The sequence below is a fragment of the Anomaloglossus baeobatrachus genome, chromosome 11 (genome assembly GCF_048569485.1).
Source record: "Anomaloglossus baeobatrachus isolate aAnoBae1 chromosome 11, aAnoBae1.hap1, whole genome shotgun sequence".
In the NCBI taxonomy this organism is placed as follows: domain Eukaryota; kingdom Metazoa; phylum Chordata; class Amphibia; order Anura; family Aromobatidae; genus Anomaloglossus; species Anomaloglossus baeobatrachus.
In genome coordinates, this window is record NC_134363.1 from 176,318,632 (window position 1) to 176,330,643 (window position 12,012).

The following is a 12,012-nucleotide window of genomic DNA, read 5'->3' on the forward strand; positions in this document are numbered from 1 at the left end:
CGGCGGGCAGCTTGTTAAAGGGTTAAATGGCAACCACAGTAATAACTATGGACGCTGGGGGGGTCCGACCAAGAACTTACTTCTTCTTTGACTGTTCCGAATTCCGGATCCAGAGCTTTGAAGTGATATCTGTGGTTTCCTTCTCTGTCGATGGCGACCTTGAAGTCCCTCAGCGTCACCTCCCCTAACCTGTAGGACATATAATACGCCATGAGTCTCCGGAGCCGGCACCGCAGCCGTCCTGCGCAGAGCACAAGCACCGCTGCCACATTATTTATCAAAAATGAGAAATATAAAAATTGTCTATTGCAGAATCTCTGATAATGGTGACGGAACCGGGAAAGTGAGGCACTGATAATCCGGGAATGAAGCACCCTTACCTCTTTGGTATGTTAACCATGAAGGGTGTAAGCGAGCGATCGGTAAAGTAGAGCACTTTGGTGCAGGTATTACTGCCGCCCATCACCGGGGCACTCTGAGAATGCGGCATCTCTGCAAGGAAAAATAATGAGGGGAATCACTCACCATAGATACCACAGATACAGACAGGAGACACGTCTCATCACTCACATCTGCTTTATTAGTCAGCCCCTCACCCCCGATATATAACATCCAGCCCCTCACCCCCGATATATAACATCAGCCCCTCACCCCCCGGTGTATAACATCCAGCCCCTCACCCCCCGATGTATAACATCAGCCCCTCACCCCCCAGTGTATAACATCCAGCCCCTCACCCCCGATGTATAACATCCAGCCCCTCACCCCCGATATATAACATCAGCCCCTCACCCCCGGTGTATAACATCCAGCCCCTCACCCCCCGATGTATAACACCAGCCCCTCACCCCCCAGTGTATAACATCCAGCCCCTCACCCCCGATATATAACATCAGCCCCTCACCCCCGGTGTATAACATCCAGCCCCTCACCCCCCGATGTATAACATCAGCCCCTCACCCCCCAGTGTATAACATCCAGCCCCTCACCCCCGATATATAACATCAGCCCCTCACCCCCGGTGTATAACATCCAGCCCCTCACCCCCCGATGTATAACATCCGGCCCCTCACCCCCAGTGTATAACATCCAGCCCCTCACCCCCAGTGTATAACATCCGGCCCCTCACCCCCAGTGTATAACATCCAGCCCCTCACCCCCAGTGTATAACATCCAGCCCCTCACCCCCGGTGTATAACATCCAGCCCCTCACCCCCAGTGTATAACATCCAGCCCCTCACCCCCAGTGTATAACATCCAGCCCCTCACCCCCAGTGTATAACATCCAGCCCCTCACCCCCAGTGTATAACATCCAGCCCCTCACCCCCAGTGTATAACATCCAGCCCCTCACCCCCAGTGTATAACATCCAGCCCCTCACCCCCAGTGTATAACATCCAGCCCCTCACCCCCAGTGTATAACATCCAGCCCCTCACCCCCGGTGTATAACATCCAGCCCCTCACCCCCGGTGTATAACATCCAGCCCCTCACCCCCAGTGTATAACATCCAGCCCCTCACCCCCGGTGTATAACATCCAGCCCCTCACCCCCAGTGTATAACATCCAGCCCCTCACCCCCAGTGTATAACATCCAGCCCCTCACCCCCAGTGTATAACATCCAGCCCCATTACCCCCAGTGTATAACATCCAGCCCCATTACCCCCAGTGTATAACATCCAGCCCCTCACTCCCAGTGTATAACATCCAGCCCCATCACCCCCAGTGTATAACATCCAGCCCCTCACCCCCAGTGTATAACATCCAGCCCCTCACCCCCGGTGTATAACATCCAGCCCCTCACCCCCAGTGTATAACATCCAGCCCCTCACTCCCAGTGTATAACATCCAGCCCCTCACTCCCAGTGTATAACATCCAGCCCCTCACCCCCAGTGTATAACATCCAGCCCCTCACCCCCAGTGTATAACATCCAGCCCCATTACCCCCAGTGTATAACATCCAGCCCCTCACCCCCAGTGTATAACATCCAGCCCCTCACTCCCAGTGTATAACATCCAGCCCCTCACCCCCAGTGTATAACATCCAGCCCCTCACCCCCAGTGTATAACATCCAGCCCCTCACTCCCAGTGTATAACATCCAGCCCCTCACTCCCAGTGTATAACATCCAGCCCCTCACCCCCAGTGTATAACATCCAGCCCCTCACCCCCAGTGTATAACATCCAGCCCCTCACCCCCAGTGTATAACATCCAGCCCCTCACTCCCAGTGTATAACATCCAGCCCCTCACCCCCAGTGTATAACATCCAGCCCCTCACCCCCAGTGTATAACATCCAGCCCCTCACTCCCAGTGTATAACATCCAGCCCCTCACTCCCAGTGTATAACATCCAGCCCCTCACCCCCAGTGTATAACATCCAGCCCCTCACCCCCAGTGTATAACATCCAGCCCCTCACCCCCAGTGTATAACATCCAGCCCCTCACTCCCAGTGTATAACATCCAGCCCCTCACCCCCAGTGTATAACATCCAGCCCCTCACCCCCAGTGTATAACATCCAGCCCCTCACTCCCAGTGTATAACATCCAGCCCCTCACCCCCAGTGTATAACATCCAGCCCCATTACCCCCAGTGTATAACATCCAGCCCCTCACCCCCAGTGTATAACATCCAGCCCCATTACCCCCGGTGTATAACATCCAGCCCCTCACCCCCAGTGTATAACATCCAGCCCCTCACCCCCAGTGTATAACATCCGGCCCCTCACCTCCAGTGTATAACATCCAGCCCCTCACCCCCAGTGTATAACATCCGGCCCCTCACCTCCAGTGTATAACATCCAGCCCCTCACCCCCAGTGTATAACATCCAGCCCCTCACTCCCAGTGTATAACATCCAGCCCCTCACCCCCCAGTGTATAACATCCAGCCCCTCACCCCCAGTGTATAACATCCAGCCCCATTACCCCCAGTGTATAACATCCAGCCCCTCACCCCCAGTGTATAACATCCAGCCCCTCACTCCCAGTGTATAACATCCAGCCCCTCACCCCCCAGTGTATAACATCCGGCCCCTCACCCACAGTGTATAACATCCAGCCCCTCACCCCCCAGTGTATAACATCCGGCCCCTCACTCCCAGTGTATAACATCCGGCCCCATTACCCCCAGTGTATAACATCCAGCCCCATTACCCCCGGTGTATAACATCCGGCCCCTCACCTCCAGTGTATAACATCCAGCCCCTCACCCCCAGTGTATAACATCCAGCCCCTCACCCCCAGTGTATAACATCCGGCCCCATCACCCCCAGTGTATAACATCCAGCCCCTCACCCCCAGTGTATAACATCCAGCCCCTCACCCCCAGTGTATAACATCCGGCCCCTCACCCCCGGTGTATAACATCCGGCCCCTCACCCCCGGTGTATAACATCCGGCCCCATTGCCCCCAGTGTATAACATCCGGCCCCATTGCCCCCAGTGTATAACATCCAGCCCCATTGCCCCCAGTGTATAACATCCGGCCCCTCTCCCCCGGTGTATAACATCCAGTCCCTCACCCCCGGTGTATAACATCCAGCCCCTCACCCCCGGTGTATAACATCCAGCCCCATTACCCCCAGTGTATAACATCCAGCCCCTCACCCCCGGTGTATAACATCCAGCCCCTCACCCCCGGTGTATAACATCCAGCCCCTCACCCCCAGTGTATAACATCCAGCCCCTCACCCCCCAGTGTATAACATCCAGCCCCTCACCCCCCAGTGTATAACATCTGCCCCTCACCCCCCGGTATATAACATCCAGGCCCCTCACTCCCAGTGTATAACATCCGGCCCCTCACCCCCAGTGTATAACATCCAGCCCCTCACCCCCCAGTGTATAACATCCAGCCCCTCACCCCCAGTGTATAACATCCAGCCCCATTACCCCCAGTGTATAACATCCAGCCCCTCACCCCCCAGTGTATAACATCCAGCCCCTCACCCCCCGATGTATAACATCCAGCCCCATTACCCCCAGTGTATAACATCCAGCCCCTCACCCCCGGTGTATAACATCCAGCCCCTCACCCCCGGTGTATAACATCCGGCCCCTCACCCCCAGTGTATAACATCCGGCCCCTCACCCCCAGTGTATAACATCCAGCCCCTCACCCCCCAGTGTATAACATCCGGCCCCTCACCCCCCAGTGTATAACATCCAGCCCCTCACCCCCAGTGTATAACATCCAGCCCCTCACCCCCGGTGTATAACATCCAGCCCCTCACCCCCCAGTGTATAACATCCAGCCCCTCACCCCCAGTGTATAACATCCAGCCCCTCACCCCCAGTGTATAACATCCAGCCCCTCACCCCCAGTGTATAACATCCAGCCCCTCACCCCCCAGTGTATAACATCCAGCCCCTCACCCCCAGTGTATAACATCCAGCCCCTCACCCCCCGGTGTATAACATCCGGCCCCTCACCCCCAGTGTATAACATCCAGCCCCTCACCCCCAGTGTATAACATCCAGCCCCTCACCCCCAGTGTATAACATCCAGCCCCTCACCCCCCAGTGTATAACATCCAGCCCCTCACCCCCAGTGTATAACATCCAGCCCCTCACCCCCCAGTGTATAACATCTGCCCCTCACCCCCCGGTATATAACATCCAGGCCCCTCACTCCCAGTGTATAACATCCGGCCCCTCACCCCCCAGTGTATAACATCCAGCCCCTCACCCCCAGTGTATAACATCCAGCCCCTCACCCCCAGTGTATAACATCCAGCCCCATTACCCCCAGTGTATAACATCCAGCCCCTCACCCCCAGTGTATAACATCCAGCCCCTCACCCCCAGTGTATAACATCCGGCCCCTCACCCCCCAGTGTATAACATCCAGCCCCTCACCCCCAGTGTATAACATCCAGCCCCTCACCCCCGGTGTATAACATCCGGCCCCTCACCCCCAGTGTATAACATCCAGCCCCATTACCCCCAGTGTATAACATCCGGCCCCTCACCCCCCAGTGTATAACATCCAGCCCCTCACCCCCAGTGTATAACATCCAGCCCCTCACCCCCAGTGTATAACATCCAGCCCCTCACCCCCAGTGTATAACATCCAGCCCCTCACCCCCAGTGTATAACATCCAGCCCCTCACCCCCAGTGTATAACATCCGGCCCCTCACCCCCCAGTGTATAACATCCAGCCCCTCACCCCCAGTGTATAACATCCAGCCCCTCACCCCCAGTGTATAACATCCAGCCCCTCACCCCCAGTGTATAACATCCAGGCCCCTCACTCCCAGTGTATAACATCCGGCCCCTCACCCCCCAGTGTATAACATCCAGCCCCTCACCCCCAGTGTATAACATCCGGCCCCTCACCCCCAGTGTATAACATCCAGCCCCATTACCCCCAGTGTATAACATCCAGCCCCTCACCCCCGGTGTATAACATCCAGCCCCTCACCCCCGGTGTATAACATCCGGCCCCTCACCCCCCAGTGTATAACATCCAGCCCCATTACCCCCAGTGTATAACATTCAGCCCCTCACCCCTAGTGTATAACATCCAGCCCCTCACCCCCAGTGTATAACATCCAGCCCCTCACCCCCGGTGTATAACATCCAGCCCCTCACCCCCAGTGTATAACATCCGGCCCCTCACCCCCAGTGTATAACATCTGCCCCTCACCCCCCGGTATATAACATCCAGGCCCCTCACTCCCAGTGTATAACATCCGGCCCCTCACCCCCAGTGTATAACATCCAGCCCCTCACCCCCGGTGTATAACATCCAGCCCCTCACCCCCCGATGTATAACATCCGCCCCCTCACCCCCAGTATATAAAATCCAGCCCCTCACTCCCAGTGTATAACATCCAGCCCCTCACCCCCCGGTGTATAACATCCGCCCCCTCACCCCCAGTATATAAAATCCAGCCCCTCACTCCCAGTGTATAACATCCAGCCCCTCACCCCCCCGGTGTATAACATCCGCCCCCTCACCCCCAGTATATAACATCCAGCCCCTCACTCCCAGTGTATAACATCCAGCCCCATTACCCCCAGTGTATAACATCCAGCCCCTCACCCCCGGTGTATAACATCCAGCCCCTCACCCCCCGATGTATAACATCAGCCCCTCACCCCCCAGTGTATAACATCCAGCCCCTCCCCCCCCCCCCCCCCGGTGTATAACATCTGCCCCTCACCCCCCGGTGTATAAAATCTGCCCCTCACCCCCCGGTATATAACATCCAGCCCCTCACCCCCCGGTATATAACATCCAGCCCCTCACCCCCCGATGTATAACATCAGCCCCTCGCCCCCGATGTATAACATCCAGCCCCTCACCCCCCAGTGTATAACATCCAGCCCCTCACCCCCCGGTGTATAACATCCAGCCCCTCACCTCCAGTGTATAACATCCAGCCCCTCACCCCCCCGATGTATAACCTCCAGCCCCTCACCCCCCAGTGTATAACATCCGGCCCCTCACCCCCCAGTGTATAACATCCAGCCCCTCACCCCCAGTGTATAACATCCAGCCCCTCACCCCCGGTATATAACATCCAGCCCCTCACCCCCAGTGTATAACATCCAGCCCCTCACCCCCCCCCAGTGTGTAATATCCAGCCACTCAACCCCCAATGTATGACACCCCCGCGCCTGTTGTCTGCCTTATCTACCATGCAGCTGGTGGTGCACAGGTCACTGATACCAGCGCATCCTGTAATAGGAGCCCCTGAGGTAACAAGTCCGTTCATGACATTTCTTCCTCCGGAATCTTCCCCATCACCTGTGAGTGATATTATTGAGAAGTGGAAGGAACCGCAGCAACTCAACCACGATGTAGAGAAAAAGAGAATTTTGTTACTTACCGTAAATTCTTTTTCTTATAGTTCCGTATTGGGAGACCCAGACATTGGGTGTTTAGCTTCTGCCTCCGGAGGACACACAAAGTACTACAATTAAAAGTGTAGCTCCTCCCTCTGAGCCTATACACCCCCTGGATAACCAGATCTAGCCAGTTTAGTGCAAAAGCTGAAGGAGAATAGCCACCCACAAGTAGAACAGAGCAAGAACCGGAACAACCGGAGCCTCTGTCTACAACAACAGCCGGTGATAACACGCGGAACAAGAAACTGCCAACAGGCAACAGGGAGGGTGCTGGGTCTCCCAATACGGAACTATAAGAAAAAGAATTTACGGTAAGTAAACAAAATTCTCTTTTTCTTTATCGTTCCTTTGGGAGACCCAGACATTGGGACGTCTCAAAGCAGTCCATGGGTGGGAAAGAAACAGAAAAACTAAGAAGTAGGCAGAGCCTAACTTCACAAATGGGCGACAGCCGCCTGAAGGATGCGTCTGCCCAAGCTCGCATCTGCCGAAGCATGAGCATGCACTTGGTAGTGCTTCGAAAAGGTATGCAGGCTAGTCCAAGTGGCAGCCTGACAGACTTGTTGAGCCGTAGCCTGGTGCCTAAAAGCCCAAGAGGCACCGACAGCTCTGGTCGAATGTGCCTTGATCCCCGGCGGGGGAGGCACCTGAGAACTCTGGTAGGCGTCCGAAATGGTCAATCTAATCTAATGGGCTAAGGTCGGCTTAGAAGCCGAGAGACCCTTGCGCCGACCTGTGGTCAGCACAAAAAGAGAAGCGCACCGCCTAAGTGCAGCGGTGCGAGACACATAGATCCGGAGAGCACGCACCAGATCCAGGGTATGCAGCGCTTTTTCAAAGCGATGAACAGGAGCCGGACAAAATGAAGGTAGGGTAATGTCCTGGTTAAGGTTGAAAGGAGAGACCACCTTAGGAAGAAAGTCCGGAGTCGGACGGAGAACCACCTTGTCTTGATGAAAAAACAAAAAAGGTGACTCCGAAGAGAGCGCAGCCAAATCAGAGACTCTCCTGAGAGAAGTTATGGCCACCAGAAAGGCCACTTTCTGTGAAAGACGATACAAGGAAACCTCCCTAAGAGGCTCAAAGGGGGGATTCTGCAAAACCGTGAGAACCAAATTGAGGTCCCAGGGATCCAAGGGCCGCCGGTAAGGTGGAATGATGTGAGATGCGCCCTGCATGAAGGTGCGCACCTGAGCCAGCCGGGCGAGACGCCGCTGGAACAGCACTGACAGAGCTGAGACTTGTCCCTTGAGAGAGTTGAGGGACAGTCCTAGCTGCAGACCGGACTGTAGAAAAGACAGAAGGGTCGGCAAGGAAAAAGGCCAAGGAGGATGGCCGGAAGAGCGACACCAGGACAGGAAAATTCTCCAAGTCCTGTGATAGATCTTAGCGGAGGAAGACTTACGGGCCCGAGTCATAGTGGAGATGACTTCAGGAGGAATACCAGAAGCCGTCAAAATCCAGGACTCAAGAGCCACGCCGTCAATCTGAGCCGCAGAATTCTGGCGGAAAAACGGACCTTGCGAGAGAAGGTCTGGACGGTCCGGGAGATGCCACGGCACCTCTACGGACAGATGGAGCAGGTCTGGGTACCAAGCTCGCCTGGGCCAGTCCGGTGCAATGAGGATGACTCGACGGCCCTCCATTCTGATCTTGCGCAGGACTCTGGGCAAGAGCGCTAGAGGGGGAAACACGTAGGACAGACGAAACTGGGACCAGTCTTGAACCAGTGCGTCCGCAGCGAATGCCTGAGGATCGTGGGAGCAAGCCACGTAAACAGGAACCTTGTTGTTGTGACGGGATGCCATTAGGTCCACGTCCGGAGTGCCCCATTTGCGGCAGATTGACTGAAACACTGCCGGGTGCAGAGACCACTCGCCACCGTCCACGGTTTGACGGCTGAGATAATCTGCCTCCCAGTTTTCCACGCCTGGGATGTGGACTGCGGATATGGTGGAAACCGAGTCCTCCACCCTTTGAAGGATGCGTTGTACCTCCAACATTGCCAGGCGGCTGCGTGTCCCGCCCTGGTGATTGATGTAGGCAACCGCTGTCGCGTTGTCTGACTGGACTCGGATGTGCTTGCCCGCCAACAGGTGGTGAAAGGCTACGAGGGCTAGGAGCACAGCTCTGATTTCCAGCACATTGATTGAAAGGGCTGACTCGGACGGAGTCCAAGTGCCCTGTGCTCTGTGGTGGAGACATACCGCTCCCCAGCCGGATAGACTGGCATCCGTGGTGAGAATCACCCAGGACGGGGCCAGGAAGGAGCGCCCTTGGGACAGGGAGAGGGGTCGAAGCCACCACTGAAGAGAGCTCCTGGTTTGTGGCGACAGAGCCACTAGCCTGTGTAAGGAGGAAGGCCGCTTGTCCCAACAGCGGAGAATGTCCAGCTGCAGAGGACGCAGATGGAACTGGGCAAAGGGAACCGCCTCCATGGAGGCCACCATTTGACCCAGCACCTGCATCAGACGCCTGAGGGAATGACGGCGGGGCCTCAGCAGAGAGCGCACCGCCAGATGGAGGGACTGCTGTTTGACTAAGGGCAGCTTCACAAGTGCCGGCAGAGTCTCGAATTGCATCCCTAGGTACGTGAGTTCTTGGGTCGGAGTCAGAGTGGATTTGGGCAGATTGACAAGCCACCCGAATTGGGCTAGAGTGGCGAGAGTGAGCGAGACACTCCGCTGACAGTCTGCGCTGGATGAAGCCTTGACTAGAAGGTCGTCCAGGTAAGGAATCACTGCCAACCCCTGTAGGTGCAGAACCGCAATCACTGCTGCCATGACCTTGGTGAATACCCGAGGGGCTGTGGCTAACTCGAAGGGAAGAGCCACGAATTGGAAATGATCTTCTCCGATTGCAAAATGCAGCCAACGCTGGTGAGAAACTGCAATTGGCACATGCAGATAGGCATCTCTGATGTCGATGGACGCCAGGAAATCTCCTTGGGTCATTGAGGCAATGACTGATCGCAGAGATTCCATGCGAAAATGCCGCACCCGGACATGCTTGTTGAGAAGCTTGAGATCCAGGATGGGCCGGAAGGAACCGTCCTTTTTGGGGACTAGGAAGAGATTTGAGTAGAAACCTCTGAACCGTTCCCGGGCGGGAACCGGTACAATTACTCCGTTGGCCTGCAAGGATGCCACGGCCTGCGAGAAGGCGGCGGCCTTGGAGCAGGGGGGAGTTGAGAGAAAAAATCTGTTTGGCGGGCTGGAAGAGAATTCTATCCTGTAGCCGTGGGAGAGGATATCCCGCACCCACTGATCGGAGACGTGTTGAAACCAAGCGTCGCCAAAGTGGGAGAGCCTGCCACCGACTAAGGACATCGCTGGAGCGGGCAGATAGTCACAAGGAGGCTGCCTTGGTGGCAGCAGCTCCTGCGGTCTTCTGCGGACGCGCTTTTGGGCGCCAGTTGGATTTCTGGTCCTTGGCTGAGTTAGTGGACGAGGCCGAGGGCTTAGAGGATGACCAGTTGGAGGAACGAAAGGAGCAAAACCTCGACTGATTCCTACCCTGGGCAGGTTTCCTGGCTTTGGTTTGTGGCATGGAAGTACTCTTCCCACCAGTAGCTTCCTTAATAATTTCATCCAGTTGTTCTCCGAACAGCCTGGACCCAGCAAAAGGGAGCCCAGCAAGAAACTTCTTTGAAGAAGCATCTGCCTTCCACTCTCGAAGCCACAAGATCCTGCGGATAGCGAGGGAATTAGCCGAAGCCACCGCAGTGCGGTGAGAAGCCTCCAGCATGGCAGACATGGCATAGGATGAAAAAGCTGAAGCCTGGGAAGTTAAGGCAACCATTTCGGGCATAGATTCCCTGGTGAGGGAATGCATCATCTCCAGAGAAGCAGAGACGGCCTTAAGAGCCCACACTGCTGCAAAAGTCGGAGAAAACGCGGCCCCCGCAGCTTCATACACGGATTTGGCCAGAAGGTCAACCTGGCGGTCAGTGGAATCCTTAAGTGAAGTGCCATCAGCCACTGATACAACGGTCCGGGCTGAGAGTCTAGACACCGGGGGGTCTACCTTTGGGGAATGAGCCCACTCCTTGACCACCTCAGGTGGAAAGGGAAAACGGTCATCAGAACTACGCTTTGGGAAGCGTTTGTCAGGACAGGCCCTAGGCTTGGACACAGCGGTCTGAAAACTGGAGTGGTTAAAGAACACACTCCTTGTCCTCTTAGGCGAGGTAAACTGGTGCTTTTCTGCCAGAGAGGGTTGCTCCTCTGATACTGGCGGATTGAGATCCAGTACAGAATTAATGGACGCAATCAAGTCACTAAGATCTGATTCACTTTCGGACAGATCAATGGGGTACATGGAGTTAACCTCCGAGCCCCCTGTAAAGGCATCCTCCTCGTCCCGCGAGTCAGCGTCTGAAACAGAGCCGCGGGACGAGGAAAGAGAGGGAACCCTGCGTCTCTTCTTAGGAGGACGGGGTCTGGGACCAGATGATGAATCCTCTGTGAGCTCCGCTGAGAGACCCCTAGCAGCAGAGGCACCGTGTGAAAGGGGCTGATACATGTTCAGCAAAGTCCTGGACAGCTGTACCATGGACTCAGCAAAAGACTGGGAGATAGACCTAGAGAAGGATTCTACCCAAGCCGGGGGTTCAGCCACCGGAGCCGGAGCAGCCGGAGAGACCACTGGGGGGGCGACTCCAGGCTGAGGCATTGTCAGGTTAGAGCAGGCATCACAATGTGGATATGTGCTCGGTTCAGGCAGCAGGAGCTTACATGCAGTGCATACTGAATACAGCTTTGGGGCCTTGCTCCTCGTGTGAGACATGCTGCTGGAGTGGGGGCTCTGCCAGAGAATGACCCCCAGAGAGTATATCAGAGGTCCACAACCAGAACCGGTTGTGGCTTACCAGACCGCTGTGCTGTGCAGAGCGGTGTTGTGTGCCCTGCAGATCCCGAAGCCCAGACCCCCAAACACAGCACCTCAGCAGGGATGCAGAGACCAGCGCTGAGTGAACGCTGAGAAAATGGCCGCCGGAGCGAAGAGAGGGGGCGTGACTTGCATGAAGAGCGGGATCTGGAGGGCCATAGAGACCTACAGGGGAGGAGACACACACTGCAGTGAGGAGTGTCCCTCCCCTGTGTAGAACGGCCGCTGGGCGGAGCCGCGCTGTCCCTCTGCATGAGTGACA

At 55.9% G+C, this 12,012-nt stretch overlaps 1 protein-coding gene across 2 annotated transcripts in view; it reads right to left on the reverse strand.

The window, feature by feature from the left end:
• Window positions 1–12,012, reverse strand: part of DIXDC1 (DIX domain containing 1) — a 136,520-nt gene that overhangs the window by 5,983 nt on the left and 118,525 nt on the right. For both annotated transcript variants that reach the window (XM_075328461.1, XM_075328460.1), the window contains 2 exons: window positions 381–492; window positions 81–189 (listed from right to left, as the gene is read on the reverse strand). In XM_075328461.1, the coding sequence (XP_075184576.1) occupies window positions 81–189; window positions 381–492 (221 nt within the window). The remainder of the gene's footprint in view (window positions 1–80; window positions 190–380; window positions 493–12,012) is intronic.